At 33.7% G+C, this 16121-nt stretch overlaps 1 protein-coding gene across 1 annotated transcript in view; it reads left to right on the top strand.

Moving 5' to 3' along the window:
* LOC139522644 (uncharacterized) overlaps positions 1-16121 on the top strand; it is a 234360-nt gene that overhangs the window by 188117 nt on the left and 30122 nt on the right. The window contains exons 13-22 of the mRNA XM_071316111.1: positions 1319-1527; positions 4366-4523; positions 5992-6161; positions 6597-6689; positions 6861-6953; positions 7552-7644; positions 9102-9194; positions 9565-9657; positions 11824-11871; positions 14018-14056. Coding sequence (XP_071172212.1) covers positions 1319-1527; positions 4366-4523; positions 5992-6161; positions 6597-6689; positions 6861-6953; positions 7552-7644; positions 9102-9194; positions 9565-9657; positions 11824-11871; positions 14018-14056 — 1089 coding nt within the window. The remainder of the gene's footprint in view (positions 1-1318; positions 1528-4365; positions 4524-5991; positions 6162-6596; positions 6690-6860; positions 6954-7551; positions 7645-9101; positions 9195-9564; positions 9658-11823; positions 11872-14017; positions 14057-16121) is intronic.

Raw genomic sequence — 16121 nt, forward strand, 5'->3', positions numbered from 1 at the left:
ATGTACTATTGATGATATTTATTTTAGGCACCATCACAAAATGGTTAATATGTACTTTTGAGGATATCTATTTTAAGCATCATCACCACAGGGTTATGTACTATTGATGTTTTTTTTTATTTTAGACACAATCACCAAATAGTTATGTACTATTGATGATATTTATTCTAAACACCATCACCAAATGGTTATGTACTATTGAAAATATTTATTTTAAGCACCATCACCAAATGGTTATGTACTATTGATGATATCTATTTTAAGCACCATCACAAAATGGTTAATATGTACTTTTGAGGATATCTATTTTAAGCATCATCACCACAGGGTTATGTACTATTGATGTTTTTTTTTATTTTAGACACAATCAACAAATAGTTATGTACTATTGATGATATTTATTCTAAACACCATCACCAAATGGTTATGTACTATTGATGATATCTATTTTAAGCACCATCACAAAATGGTTATGTACTATTGATGATATCTATTTTAAGCACCATCACCGAATGGTTATGTACTATTGATGATTTTTATGTTAAGCACAGTCACAAAATGGTTATGTACTATTGATGATATCTATTTTAAGCACCATCACCAAATGGTTATGTACTGTTGATTATATCTATTGAAAGCACCATCACCAAATGGTTATGTACTATTGATGATATTTATTTTAAGCACCATCACCAAACGGTTATGTACTATTGATGATATTCATTTAAGCATCATCACCAAATGGTTATGTACTATTTATGATATATATTGAAAGCACCATCACCAAATGGTTATGTAATATTGATGATTTTTATTGAAAGCACCGTCACCAAATGGTTATGTACTATTGATGATATTGATTTTAAGCACCATCACCAAACGGTTATGTACTATTGATGATATTCATTTTAAGCACCATCACCAAATGGTTTTGTACTAGTTATGATATCTATTTTACATGGTTATGTACTATTGATGTTTTTTTTTTATTTTAAACACCATCACCAAATAGGTATGTACTATTGATGATATTTATTCTAAACACCATCACCAAATGGTTATGTACTATTGATAATATTTATTCTAAGCACCTTCACCAAACGGTTATGTACTATTGATGATATTTATTTTAAGCACCATCACGAAATGGTTATGTACTATTAATGATATTTATTTTAAGCACCATCACCAAATGGTTATGTACTGTTGAGGATATCTATTTTAAGCACCATCACCAAATGGTTATGTACTTTTGATGATATTTATTTTAAGCACCATCACCAAATGGTTATGTACTATTGATTATTTTAATTTTTAGCACCATCACCGAATGGTTATGTACTATTGATGAAGGGAGTAACTGGAGTAGAAACATATCCTCCGGGTGTTACTGATTTGTTTGAATTATGGAACTCAACTAAGACAATTAATGAATTCCAACAAGATGCCCGGGCACTGACACCAAACTTCCCTGGACATTATAAGCCAATATTGTCAAACAACTGGACATTTCTTTGCTTGGATAAGGTAAAAAGAAAAGAAGTCCCCTAAAGAGAGTGCTTTAGTTATGTTCATGATGTTAAGGGATCTTTTCTTTTTTATGCTTATTTAGCTTGGTAGAATTATACTTTTTAAGCTAACAGTACCATAATGACAGTTAGTAAATGTTTTTGTGGCAAATAAAAAACCACAAAAGCTTTAAGATTGTTTTGTCGTCATGGAAATTTGATTTCTATGTTCAAATTTAGCATTTTGAAATAATAAAAAAAAATACAACAGAAGTATACCGATCTTCACACTAGAGATTACAGTTATAATTATGTACGATCTTTACAGATTGTACTGTTATCGGCTTATGTCCTTCACCGAAAGAGCATTTCAATCACTTTAGAGGCATTAAAAAACATAAAAGGCGAATTAAAAGAAAATACTAATGTAATTCTAATCTTTTATTATGATACGAAACACTAGGATTTCAATTTGACAATAATATAAAAATGTGTTCATAATTTATTATTAAATAATATTTTTTTTACCAAGTGCACAAAAGAGGGGCGAAAGATACGAGAGGGACAGTCATACTCATAGATAGAAAATAAATTGACATCGCCCCGGCTAAACACGAAAAAAAAAATAAAAAAAATAATAGAAGAAACACACAACATAGAAAACTAAAATCTAAACGACACACACTCAATAAAACACTGGGGAAGGGTAACCAGATCCTGTTCCACATGTGGGACCCGTCGTGTGGTTCATGTTATAACAATCCAAGAAACATAGTATAATTCGGAAGGCCAAATTCATGAATAATCTTTATTGTCAATCAATACATTAAAACGTTAATAATTATCAATTTCCCATTTCTCAGCCTTCTTCGTATGCCATTAACATATCTCAATTAATACGTTATTCTCGTGCATGTTCACACTATACGCACTTCATATACATATATACAAGAGTGTGCTCCTAACGCAGAAACAAAGTTATGAGGAAGACAAATTAAAAATGACACTACGCAAATTTTACGGACACCATCACGAATCGATTGATCCATACGATGTATCCTTGTCCAAACTTACCATGGAAATTTTTATCACGTGTTGAATAGTGGTTTGTCATTACGCCGTTTGACCTTTTTATTACCGAACGTGACTTATTCCCGAATGTGACTGGTTTTCTGAGTGTGAAATCGTATTGCCTAAAGACTTGGCACGGTACTTATCCATTCAAAACTAATTTCTTTGGTTTTGATATTGTGTTTGTTGCTGTCATCGGAATTTTTCAAATGTTTTAACGTTTGTATTTGTAAATCGTATTTTTCTGTTGTATTGTTGTGTTTTTAGGGGGATAACTACTCATCCAGTTCATTTGATAGATTTAATTTTGGATCAACGAAATTTACACTATATATTTGGTTTGCAGTTTGATCAGAAGAATCAACCACAAAGCTAGATAATACAATTAATTATTTAATTACTACTTCAATTAAATTTTAATTAGTATTATAATGCTTACTGTTATTAATACAAGTTAGATGAGTCATACAAATCTAATATTGAATTTTATAAAAATGTTCTTAATTTTCTGACCACGTTTTAGCAATTTACATGTGAAGTCACTTTGGGCGTAGCATTGACTATGGCTAACAGGGCTGTGATTTTGTAATTTTTTCGTTTTTTATTCTATAGCTAGTTGCCACTTTAGGTTAATCATGTATATCTATTATATAGTCATTTTATAAAAGTTACTGTTTGCAAAACTATGTATAATTCTTGATAATAATGACGTTTTGTCCCAGGCAGATAAATAACGGCAACAGTAGTATACCGCTGTTCAAAACGCATAAATCCATGGACAAAAAACAAAATCGGGGTAACAAACTAAAACCGAGGGAAACGCATCAAATATAAAAGGAGAAAAACGACACACCACTAAAATGTAACACACAGAGAAACGGACTAAGATAACCTTGGCCTCGCAACTTTTGTAAACTGTAAACTTTTGGTCCTCGGCGATTTTCAACTTGGTAGTTGTTATGGCTTTCAAAATGTTTGCATCTGAGCATAGTTTTGTTTAGACGTAGCGCTACGCGCGTCTGGTGTTTAAAAATATTTTTGAACCTGTAACCTTTGGATGGCTATTATTCGTTTGTTTCTCTGTCATATATTTTCTCTCATTTATCTGTTCATTTATTGTAACCCTGTCGTGTAATTTTTAATTTTAATGTTATAATTAATATTAAAGCAGAAGCATGCCACAAAACCAGGTTCAAATCACCATTTGTTCATAAAATGCCATGTACCGAGTCAGGAAAATGGGCATTGTTACATAAAAGTTCGTTTCTCTGTGTTTTACGTTTCGGTGTTGTGTCTCTGTTGTGTCGTAGTTCTCTTATATTTAAAAAGTTTCCCTCAGTTTTAGTTTGCAACCCGTATTTGGTTTTTTTCTCTATCGATTTATGAATTTTGAACAGCGGTATACTACTGTTGCTTTTATTTAATAATACATAACATCTTAATTTATTCATGTATACTTCAATAATATGCATCAATACTTTAAAAAATTGACCAGTAACTGTATTTTATCAAATAAAATGACAAACAAATTGCTGAAATGACAGTATTTTATTTATGATAATTTTTTTTTAAGAATGAGCTGGACCTTTAGAAATGTGATTAGTAATGGAACATCGACGTGTCCTCTTTATTTGCAAACAAACTCTCTCTGACCGACAAACATGTCAGACAAAAAAATCTTTCAAACAAACCAAATGAAAGTTTGGCACAGAGTAAGGTTACCTTTTCTTATTTGATAAAAATGATCGAAAATAAAGTATAGAAAATTAATCAAAATATATTACAGGTCAGGGTATCCATATACAAAAATGGTGTCGAGAAAGCTTTCATGTTGTTCAATGCTACAGGAACAGATAAGATGAGTTGGTTTACACCTAGCAGAATCATAGATTCGTCATGGGTGGATTTACAATCTACAACTAAACAGTATTTCGCAATGTCTCAGTAAGTATTTATATATTTGATATGGTGTCAATTTCTCAGATACCAAAGTAGTTGTAAGCGTATGTTAAACCTGTATATACTGCATGAAACATTCTGGTTTTATATTCTTCTAATAAGTATTTGTGCCAGGGTTGGCAAAGTATTACCCGCCCGGGAATTCCCGGGTGGGAAAACCCGGGTTTTCCCGGGCTGGGCAATACTCCCAGAAATTGGTAATAGTGGGCAATACTGGGCAATATGATTTTTTATGCTTATTTTAACACTAAATAGTAAAGGCTTAGTACAGTTTCATAGTATAACAGCTAAATATATACTTTTTATACAGATAACCAGTGACAGTCATTACTAGAAGATTGAAATGTCAATTTCATTCTCTTCTCTATTAATTCTATATGTAGGCAGAACAGAAGATTTGTACATTTAAAGATACTTTTTTAATTACCAAGCATTGTTTTAATAATTCAAACCTTGAAACATGCATTTTATTGCATATTAAGAGACTTGTTAATTTTATTTGTCATACATTCATATTGCTAAATAAACACCCTAAGGGGTCATGTCAATAAAACTTATAGAATTATAAGGGCTGATTATTGTTACATAAACAAATCTGTGTTCTAATCTGAATAATTACTAATTAATTAGTGACATTATGTAAATGTAATTTTTCTTACAAGTTATTGTTAATTCTTAATAGAAGTTATATTTATTGGAAAACAAAAAAATGTTTACTTTATATATACTGTTTGCCCATCTAGACAAATGCTAAAACAAACAAAATAGGGTATACATATCTTATTAAATGTATTACATTTGTGTTATCACTGAACCCTCTTTGAAATTCAGACAAGTATTTTATATTACCCAGTATTGCCCAGTATTACCCACAAAAACCCAGTAAAACCCGGGTTTTCCCAGTATTTCCCACTGGGCTGGGCAATACTCATAAGACCCGGGTTTTTGCCAACCCTGGTGTGTGCATATATAAAATTGTGTATTAAAACTGTACAGCTCAGGATTTATTTTTCATTCTTGCGGGGAAAGTGCTGAATGAAGCAAGATCGAGTTTACTGTTTGTTATAGTTACTGGCTGTCTACATAGATACAGCACTTATAACATTATAACTGAAGACATGCATAGTTTCTGGTTTGTTTAAACTGACTTTGTCAGATTCTAAAAATAGAAAATGCAATATCTCATATTCTTCATATTTGCTTCACTATAAATCAATTTTCTAAATGATGTAAATGTCTCTTGAATTATAACTTCTATATAACTTGTCAGAAATAAACATTCGACAACAAGGTTACAATACATACCACATTATAACCTTATAGAGATCTATATTCCTAAATCATAATGATATAGATTAAATGCATCATCCACAGTAAAATAAAATAAAAATAATTTCCGTTTATTTTATTTTGCAAATGTTTAAATAATCGATGAAAACAATAACCATTTCAGAGATCCAGATTTCCTAAGAGAATTCTATGCCAGTCAGAATGCTGATAAATCCAAATGTGATTCAACTGGTTGGATGTTTATATCTACAGCAAACAGATGTTTTATGGAACCAGACAAGAAACCAGCTTTCTATTATGCTCCAGGACAGTCCTCTGCTCATTGGGGATATAGTAAGTCTTTATTTAAACCAAATTTCTATTATGCTCCAGGACAGACCTCCGTTCATTTGGGATATAGTGAGTCTTTATTTTAACCAGCTTTCTATTATGCTCCAGGACAAACCTCTGCTCATTGGGGATATAGTGAGTCTTTATTTAAACCAGCTTTCTATTATGCTCCAGGACAGACCTCTGCTCATTGGGGATATAGTGAGTCTTTATTTAAACCAGCTTTCTATTATGCTCCAGGGCAGTCCTCCGCTCATTGGGGATATAGTGAGTCTTTATTTAAACCAGCTTTCTATTATGCTCCAGGACAGACCTCTGCTCATTGGGGATATAGTGAGTCTTTATTTTAACCAGCTTTCTATTATGCTCTAGGACAGACCTCTGCTCATTGGGGATATAGTGAGTCTTTTTTTAAACCAGCTTTCTATTATGCTCCAGGACAGACCTCTGGTCATTGGGGATATAGTGAGTCTTTATTTAAACCAGCTTTCTATTATGCTCCAGGACAGTCCTCTGCGCATTGGGGATATAGTGAGTCTTTATTTTAACCAGCTTTCTATTATGCTCCAGGACAGACCTCTGCTCATTGGGGATATAGTGAGTCTTTATTTAAACCAGCTTTCCATTATGCTCCAGGACAGTCCTCTGCTCATTGGGGATATAGTGAGTCTTTATTTTAACCAGTTTTCTATTATGCTCCAGGACAGACCTCTGCTCATTGGGGATATAGTGAGTCTTTATTTAAACCAGCTTTCTATTATGCTCAAGGACAGTCCTCTGCTCATCGGGGATATAGTGAGTCTTTATGTTAACCAGCTTTCTATTATGCTCCAGGACAGACCTCTGCTCATTGGGAATATAGTGAGTCTTTATTTAAACCAGCTTTCTATTATGCTCCATGACAGACCACTGCTCATCGGGGATATAGTAAGTCTTTATTTAAACCAGCTTTCTATTATGCTCAAGGACAGTCCTCTGCTCATTGGGGATATAGTGAGTCTTTATGTTAACCAGCTTTCTATTATGCTCCAGGACAGACCTCTGCTCGTTGGGAATATAGTGAGTCTTTATTTAAACCAGCTTTCTATTATGCTCCATGACAGACCTCTGCTCATTCGGGATATAGTAAGTCTTTATTTAAACAAGCTTTCTATTATGCTCCAGGACAGACCTCTGCTCATTTGGGATATAGTGAGTCTTTATTTTAATCAGCTTTCAGCTTTCTCCTGGATGTTTAGAAATCACATTTCTAAACATCCAGGAGATACCTCTGCTCATTGGGGATATAGTGAGTCTTTATTTTAACCAGCTTTCTATTATGCTCCAGGACAGACCTCTGCTCATTGGGGATATAGTGAGTCTTTATTTTAACCAGCTTTCTATTATGCTCCAGGACAGTCCTCTGCTCATTGGGGATATAGTGAGTCTTTATTTAAACCAGCTTTCTATTATGCTCAAGGACAGTCCTCTGCTCATTGGGGATATAGTGAGTCTTTATTTAAACCAGCTTTCTATTATGCTCCAGGACAGACCTCTGCTCATTGGGGATATAGTGAGTCTTTATTTAAGCAAGCTTTCTATTATGCTCCAGGACAGACCTCTGCTCATTGGGGATATAGTGAGTCTTTATGTTAACCAGCTTTCTATTATGCTCCAGGACAGACTTCTGCTCATTGGGGATATAGTGCGTCTTTATTTAAACCAGCTTTCTATTATGCTCCAGGACAGACCTCTGCTCATTGGGGATATAGTGAGTCTTTATTTAAACCAGCTTTCCATTATGCTCCAGGACAGTTCTCTGCTCATTGGGGATATAGTGAGTCTTTATTTTAGCCAGCTTTCTATTATGCTCCAGGACAGTCCTCTGCTCATTGGGGATATAGTGAGTCTTTATGTTAACCAGCTTTCTATTATACTCCAGGACAGACCTCTGCTCATTGGGAATATAGTGAGTCTTTATTTAAACCAGCTTTCTATTATGCTCCATGACAGACCTCTGCTCATTGGGGATATAGTAAGTCTTTATTGAAACAAGCTTTCTATTATGATCCAGGACAGACCTCTGCTCATTTGGGATATAGTGAGACTTTATTTTAATCAGCTTTCAGCTTTCTCCTGGATGTTTAGAAATCACATTTCTAAACATCCAGGAGATACCTCTGCTCATTGGGGAGATAGTGAGTCTTTATTTTAACCAGCTTTCTATTATGCTCCAGGACAGACCTCTTCTCATTGGGGATATAGTGAGTCTTTATTTTAATCAGCTTTCTATTATGCTCCAGGACAGACCTCTGCTCATTGGGGATATAGTGAGTCTTTATTTTTAATCAGTTTTCTATTATGCTCCATGAGATACCTCTGCTCATTGGGGATATAGTGAGTCTTTATTTTAACCAGCTTTCTATTATGCTCCAGGACAGACCTCTGCTCATTGGGGATATAGTGAGTCTTTATTTTAACCAGCTTTCTATGAATCTCCAGGACAGTCCTCTGCTCATTGGGGATATAGTGAGTCTTTATTTTAACCAGCTCTCTATTATGCTCCTGGACAGACCTCTGCTCATTGGGGATATAGTGAGTCTTTATTTTAACCAGCTTTTTATTATGCTCCAGGACAGACCTCTGGTCATTGGGGATATAGTGAGTCATTATTTTAACCAGCTTTCTATAATGCTCCAGGACAGACCTCTGCTCATTTGGGATATAGTGAGTCTTTATTTTAACCAGCTTTCTATTATGCTCCAGGACAGTCCTCTGCTCATTGAGGATATAGTGAGTCTTTATTTAAACCAGCTTTCTATTATGCTCCAGGACAGAACTCACCTCATTGGTGATATAGTGAGTCTTTATTTAAACCAGCTTTCTATTATGCTCCAGGACAGTCCTCTGCTCATTGGGGATATAGTGAGTCTTTATTTTAACCAGCTTTCTATTATGCTCCAGGACAATCCTCTGTTCATTGGGGATATAGTGAGTCTTTATTTAAACCAGCTTTCTATTATGCTCCAGGACAGACCTCTGCTCATTGGGGATATAGTGAGTCTTTATTTAAAACCAGCTTTCTATTATGTTCCAGGACAGTCCTCTGCTCATTGGGGATATAGTGAGTCTATATTTAAACCAGCTTTCTATTATGCTCCAGGACAGTCCTCAGCTCATTGAGGATATAGTGAGTCTTTTTTTAAACCAGTTTTCTATTATGCTCCAGGACAGACTTCTGCTCATTGGGGATATAGTGAGTCTTTATTTTAACCAGCTTTCTATTATGCTCCAGGACAGACCTCAGCTCATTGGGGATATAGTGAGTCTTTATTTAAACCAGCATTATATTATGCTCCAGGACAGTCCTCTGCTCATTGGGGATATAGTGAGTCTTTATTTTAACCAGCTTTCTATTATGCTCCAGGAGTGTCCTCTGCTCATTGGGGATATAGTGAGTCTTTATTTAAACCAGCTTTCTATTATGCCCCAGGACAGAACTCTGCTCATTGGGGATTTAGTGAGTCTTTATTTTAACCAGCTTTCTATTATGCTCCAGGACAGTCCTCTGCTCATTGGGGATATAGTGAGTCTTTATTTAAACCAGCTTTCTATTATGCTCCAGGACAGACCTCTGCTCATTGGGGATATAGTGAGTCTTTATTTTAACCAGCTTTCTATTATGCTCCAGGACAGTCCTCTGCTCATTGGGGATATAGTGAGTCTTTATTTAAACCAGCTTTCTATTATGCTCCAGGACAGACCTCCGCTCATTGGGGATATAGTGAGTCTTCCTAAGCCTATGAAATCCTAATGGAAAATATTTTCTTTTATAGAATGTAAACTTTCTGTAATTTTGTTTTTCTTTGGCATCTTCATTTGAAACAGACACCACCCCAAGATAAATATTGTTAAGACAGATGGTGACAAATTTGTTTATCATTTATACTCGTCAGCTCGCTGCTTCTTATTCCGTTATAATAAGAGCAGTATACAAATCTTTAATGTAATTTGTCTTCAATTATAGACTTGGTAAAGTTTCAAATCCAAGTACAACTAGGTAAAGTTTCACAGCTAAGTACAAGTCATAGATGCAACATGAGTTTTTATTTTTTATTTTGCTTTAAAGATTCGTCTAGATAAATTGTACCTTATTTTCTTTATTTTGTGGGTACTAAGAAAACATACAATGAACAATGACTAATTAACATCTAGATTGATATAAAAATAGAGGTTTCACTACTATCTCTTACTTTTTGTAGACAAGCGAAAGTGTATTTTAGTTATCATGATCTGTTGGCCTTGTTTTACAACGTGTTAGATTGTGGTTTGTCATTACGTCGTTTGATCGTTTAATTATTGAACATAACTTATTCTTGATTTTGACTGTTTTGCTTAGTGTAAATTTGCATTGGTATGAGACGTGTCACGGTTCTTTTCTATAGGCAATTCTTTTATGGCGTATTAAATGTTAAACCTGGCATATTTTGTTAGCTATTATTCTTGTGTTTTTCTGTCCTGTTTGTTCTCCCATTTATTTGTATTGCAGTCCTATCATATAATATTGTCATTTTGATATTATATTAAAAGCGGGAGATTTGGTGTGCCACAAAACCAGGTTAAACCCACCAGGTTGTTTTATTAAATGTCCTGTACCAAGTCAGGAAAATGGCCACTGTTTTATTATAGTTCGTTACTGTGTAAGTTACATTTTAATGTTGTGTTTCTGGTGTGTCGAAGTTCTCTTATATTTGATGTGTTTCCATCATTTTTAGTTTGTAACCCAATTTTATTTTTGTCTTAATCGATTTATGAATTTCGAACAGCGGTATACTACTGTTGCCTTCATTCATGTTCTACTTTTCGAAATTTACCTGTGACGACACTTTTGTGTAGCTTTGATACAGTCGTATGACGCATAGTTTGGCTTTATTTTCAATTTTGACATTAGTGCATTAATGAATGACGAGTCTAGCATATTTAATGTTAAGCCTGATAATTTTATAATTATTAGCTTGTCGTAATGTTCTATTGTATTGTTAATTTGTGAATTTCTCTATCCTGAATGTTTGTCCATTCATTTGTATTGTAGTCCTGTCATGTGATGTTATCGTTTTAGTGCTACATTTTACGTTGCCATGAAAGCGGGAGGTTCGGCTAGCCACAAAACCAGGTTCAACCAACCATTTTTTTCTGAAAATGTCCTGAACGAAGTCAGGAAAATGTAGTTCGTTTCTGTGTCAGTAGCATTGTCGTTTGTTACTTTGTTGTTTCGTTGAATTCTCCTATATTTGTGTTTCCGTAAGTTTTAATTTGTAACCCGGACTTGTTTTTTCTCCATCGATTTATTACTTTCGAACAGCGGTTGCCTTTATTTGTTTCCCCCTTATAGTTGATGTGTTTATCCAGTGTTGGTTTTTGACCTGGATTTGTTCTAGTTAAATCAATTTATCACTAGTTAACAGCGATATGTTACTACTGCACTGGATCTTTTAGAGGTATGTGTTTTTCCAAAAAATCGGATGCTTACGTTCGAACGAACCCTTTCTTATTCAATAATCAATACCTACAATAATTCCCATTTTAATTATTCTGCAGTTTGGTTGCACAGTTTTAATTATCATATTAGCTGATTTATGAAACACTTTGTAGTCATAATGAATATAATATTGAGAATTTCTTTCAGCTAAAGCAGGTGTCGGTGATGTCTTTACTATCCAGGGACATAGTACATGTAAGTAGCCACGGTGAAAAGGTAAACAATGTGTCTGGTGTCGTCGTCGTCGTCTACTTACTTTTATAAAAATATTATCCTAATTAGCCAATTTTAGTCAAACTTTATCATGAGGGTATCTTGTTTTAGCATATGACCAATTATCCCAACTGCCAACCACGATGGCCGACATGGCTAGATATAGAACATAATGGTAGCATGCAAGTTATGTATAATATTTTGAAAACTGTAATGAAAATAAAGAAAATCTGACTGCAAAAAAAAATGTCGAGTATGTTGAGCATTAGCAATTGTCTGAGTATGCACAACTGTCAGAGTATTGGTTACCTTTTAGCTTATTATGGTTTAAAAAATATCAGTAAAAATTTGCATTTTACCCCTTTGTTTTTTGTTTAGTCGTATCGACCATCTTTGTTGGCAGATGGAGTCATGAGACACGTTTAAAACTAGAAACTTCAAAGATGATTGTGCCCTAGTTACTGGTAAAGTTTTACCTGCTTGAAGATCTTCACTACTGATCAGATTGCTTATTTAAGTTTTTTTTCTATTTTAAACCTAATTTATTGTACTTTCAATTGTATAAAATATCTGCAGCATTACAGTTTTTGCATTCTATTATAATGTTTGTCTTATAATAGCTAGGTCACATATTCACGGATCTGACGCCGGATTGGCTACGGATATGATCCGGCATCATTCGTGACAATCTGTAGATATCCGTTTTGTTGCCTAGTCATACGTAGTAGTACTTGTATATCCTTGACAATTTTTGAACATGCGCAAAGTTTTACCACGGATCAAGCAACACGTAGTAACTCCTTACTAAACCGTATCAGACCGTACTGATCCGTGTTATTCCATATCAAAACCGTATATATCCGTACTTGTTCGTAGGCCAGAATGATTTATACGGCGTTTTTCGGAGAACTGTGTACTAGTACGGTTATATCAGGTATTGGCAAGGATACAATCCGATTTGTAACTAATGTATCACAGAACGGCACGATTTCATTACGTTGCAATACCGAAAGCAAGGTATCAGCCATGGTTTCGAAAGTCTAATAGGTTTGATAGGTTACAACACGACAGATTACGTAATACTGAGATTCTTTTATTTTTGTTGGTACCAATTTTCATGGTTTGCAAAAAACCTTGCATTTTTGTAGATAATTGATTACGTGATTATTCATAATTCTTGATACGACTTTATAGAAATTTGTTTTTCGTTGTTCGCCTGAGGCAAGAAAACGCATGAAACCCACATAACTCACGAATAATAATGAATCAGCAGTAATACCTATGCAATGAGGACAAATTGACATAAGGCTTGAGTATAAGTACTCCAAAATCATAGGGCCCTACTTATTCAGTCTTTTGAATTTAAGGTATTCATAATGATAATCCCATATGAATAATCAACAACTTAGTTTGAAATCAATTTACTGCAATTGGATATTGATCTGGCATAAAATGACAGGACGGGGTCGAGATACTTGATGACAGAGGTGACAGGAGGCTGAATTATGGTTAACTAGGGACTGACTTCTATATCCATGATCAAATTGAGTTCCCTATAACTGACATGTATGCGGAAAATTCAGCTACATTTAAGAACTTTGAAAGAATAGTCTTAAATATGTTTCAAGAACTCAAAATGTCGCAGGTCCGAGGATTCTGAATAACACCACATAGTACAGATAGACAGATTAATAATTCATTTAACGCAAAACGCAAAAATAAAAAGATAAGAATGACATTTAAGGGAAGTAAGTTCAAGGGTTTTGTTGTAATGTCATGCTTACCAATCATGTCTTGATTATTATGTTTGCTTAAGTTTATATCTAGCTATTGTCATTTTATTGTCATTTTAAACACATACATATATCTTGAGCAAAGCCAAGAGAACATATATATAACATATTAACTTTAATCACAATTTTTAACACCTGCTGTAAATGTTGATAAGCAAGAGGTTATAAACTTTTCAGAAACATGAAGATAGATTACATTATAGTATTGCAACAAAATATTACGCATAGACATGCTAATAAGGACCGAGTGTCTTTAAGAAACGCACAGGGTGTTAGTAAAAAGACACGGGCGGCTAATAGTATATATTATTTCTTATATTTGTTTGTTATTTTAGGTCCAGACAATGTGTCACTACCAACAGTCATATCAACTGGTGAGTAGATGATGTTTAGTTTATAAATTTTGTTATAACTTTTTGGATAATAACATAGTAGTAGATATTTCGCATAACTTGTTTCTAGATATTTATATACCTATATGGAGTTATTTTCATTCAGAACAATAGGTTATTCTTTCGCAGAATCAACCCGGACGATACCATGTTTCAATGAATCATATCCAAGGCATAAAATAATTACCTGTTTGAGGTCATTATTTTCCTTGATAAAAATGCAATCTATAATTTACTTCAAAATTACATTCGTCTGATAGTTTTTTGTTGCCGAGTTAGGAATTAATGTTTTAAAGTTCAATCGATGATAGGTGTAAAAAAAGTCGTTTGCCAAGAAACAACTATAACGTGAAATTGTGTTAACTTATCGCTACATTACAGAAACATGTGAGATGAATTTCAATGTAGACTTTCATAAAATAAATCCAGTTTAATATATTAGCATGTAAGATTTTGAAAATCTTATTGAGTCTCATTGAATAGGTTGATTGATTGTTGGTTGCTTGCTTAACGTCCAGTGGCAAATATTTCATGCATGTTCAGGACGATACACACTTAATAGGATATCCTACTGTAGTTGTCTTTGCCCAGAAACAACTTTAACGTGAAATTTTGTTAACTTATCGCTACATGACAGAAACATTATCAAATATGTGAGATGAATTTTAATGTAGACTTTCATAAAATAAATCCAGGTTTACCATATTAGCATGTAAGATTTTGAAAATCTTATTGAGTCTCATTGAATAGGTTGATTGATTGTTGGAAGCTTGCTTAACGTCCAGTGGCAAATATTTCATGCATGTTCAAGACGATACACACTGAATAGGAAATCCTACTGTAACCTACATTCAATTATATTTGTCTTCGTGTCAGTTCTAAACTTTTTGTTGAATTTATGTATATCTTTTACTCTATCAAAAAATATGTTTATATTTTATTTAATAACATTCACGTAACTAAAAAAAAGTATTCCCCTCTCTTTTCCATAAACTAAGTTGGTACAATGAATTACTTACAATGTGTCTTGTAATTGTCATGCACCGTTATCGGATGGTAACAATTCATTTGTTTCTTTCTTCATGCAGTTACAGTAGTATTTTGATTGTGTATGGACAATAATTTTAAAGGGTTTATATCTAGATTTATTAGTGAGTTTTATTTCACATCTAAATGATCCGTAGATCGTATTTAAACCTAAACGCATTAGAAAGGAATAACCACAGTTTGTTCGGTAAAATAGGTTGCTAAATTTTGAAAATCTTTATAATTTATTTTTTTGACGGTATATAAGTCAGATAATGCATATTTTAAGGTTTTTCTTGTCGTAGCACTCACCTCGGGGTGTCAGGATTGCTCAAAGAAAGACTTCCTACGGTCGGTTTTTCATATGCTCAATCCTGACACCCCTCGTTGTGTTCTACGACAAAAAAAAACTTAAAATATTCATTATCTATAACCTAACCTGATATCGTTATTCACTAATTCATTCCCACAATAACATCCTCTCATGGATATCTAGAATTCCATCCATTTCTTGCCTTCCAAAATAGTGTATTTGTCTATAACAACTTCCACATTTTCAACATTGAGTTTAAATCTTTGGTGTACTTCATTTTATGAAAAACCTCTTAAATCAAGATTATGCTAAATAGTACCCTATGTATTTTAACTTCTGATTTTTTCAACCCTGTATACCACTATTTCCAATATGAAATTGAAAAATCGTCTTAAAAAAAAGCCACAATGCTTTGAAACATTCAAATGGTTGCCCACGGTATCAATGTATTACTTGGGATATATCATACGGCATAATTTGTTAAAAGTTAATAAAAAGGTCAATTATGCCTGACAGACACTAGTTTACAGTATGTTGCTGTCTCGCATCCACAACGTTAAGTTTTGAGGTATATATTTTTAAACAAATTGTCAACATTCCTATGGGAACGCACTGTCCATCTCTCCTTGCAGAACTTTTCTTATTTTCATTTGAATTGGAGTTCATTTAGACAATTGTCAAAAACAAGATCAAAGAGCCCAGATCCCA

Source organism: Mytilus edulis, chromosome 5 (assembly GCF_963676685.1).
Source record: "Mytilus edulis chromosome 5, xbMytEdul2.2, whole genome shotgun sequence".
In the NCBI taxonomy this organism is placed as follows: domain Eukaryota; kingdom Metazoa; phylum Mollusca; class Bivalvia; order Mytilida; family Mytilidae; genus Mytilus; species Mytilus edulis.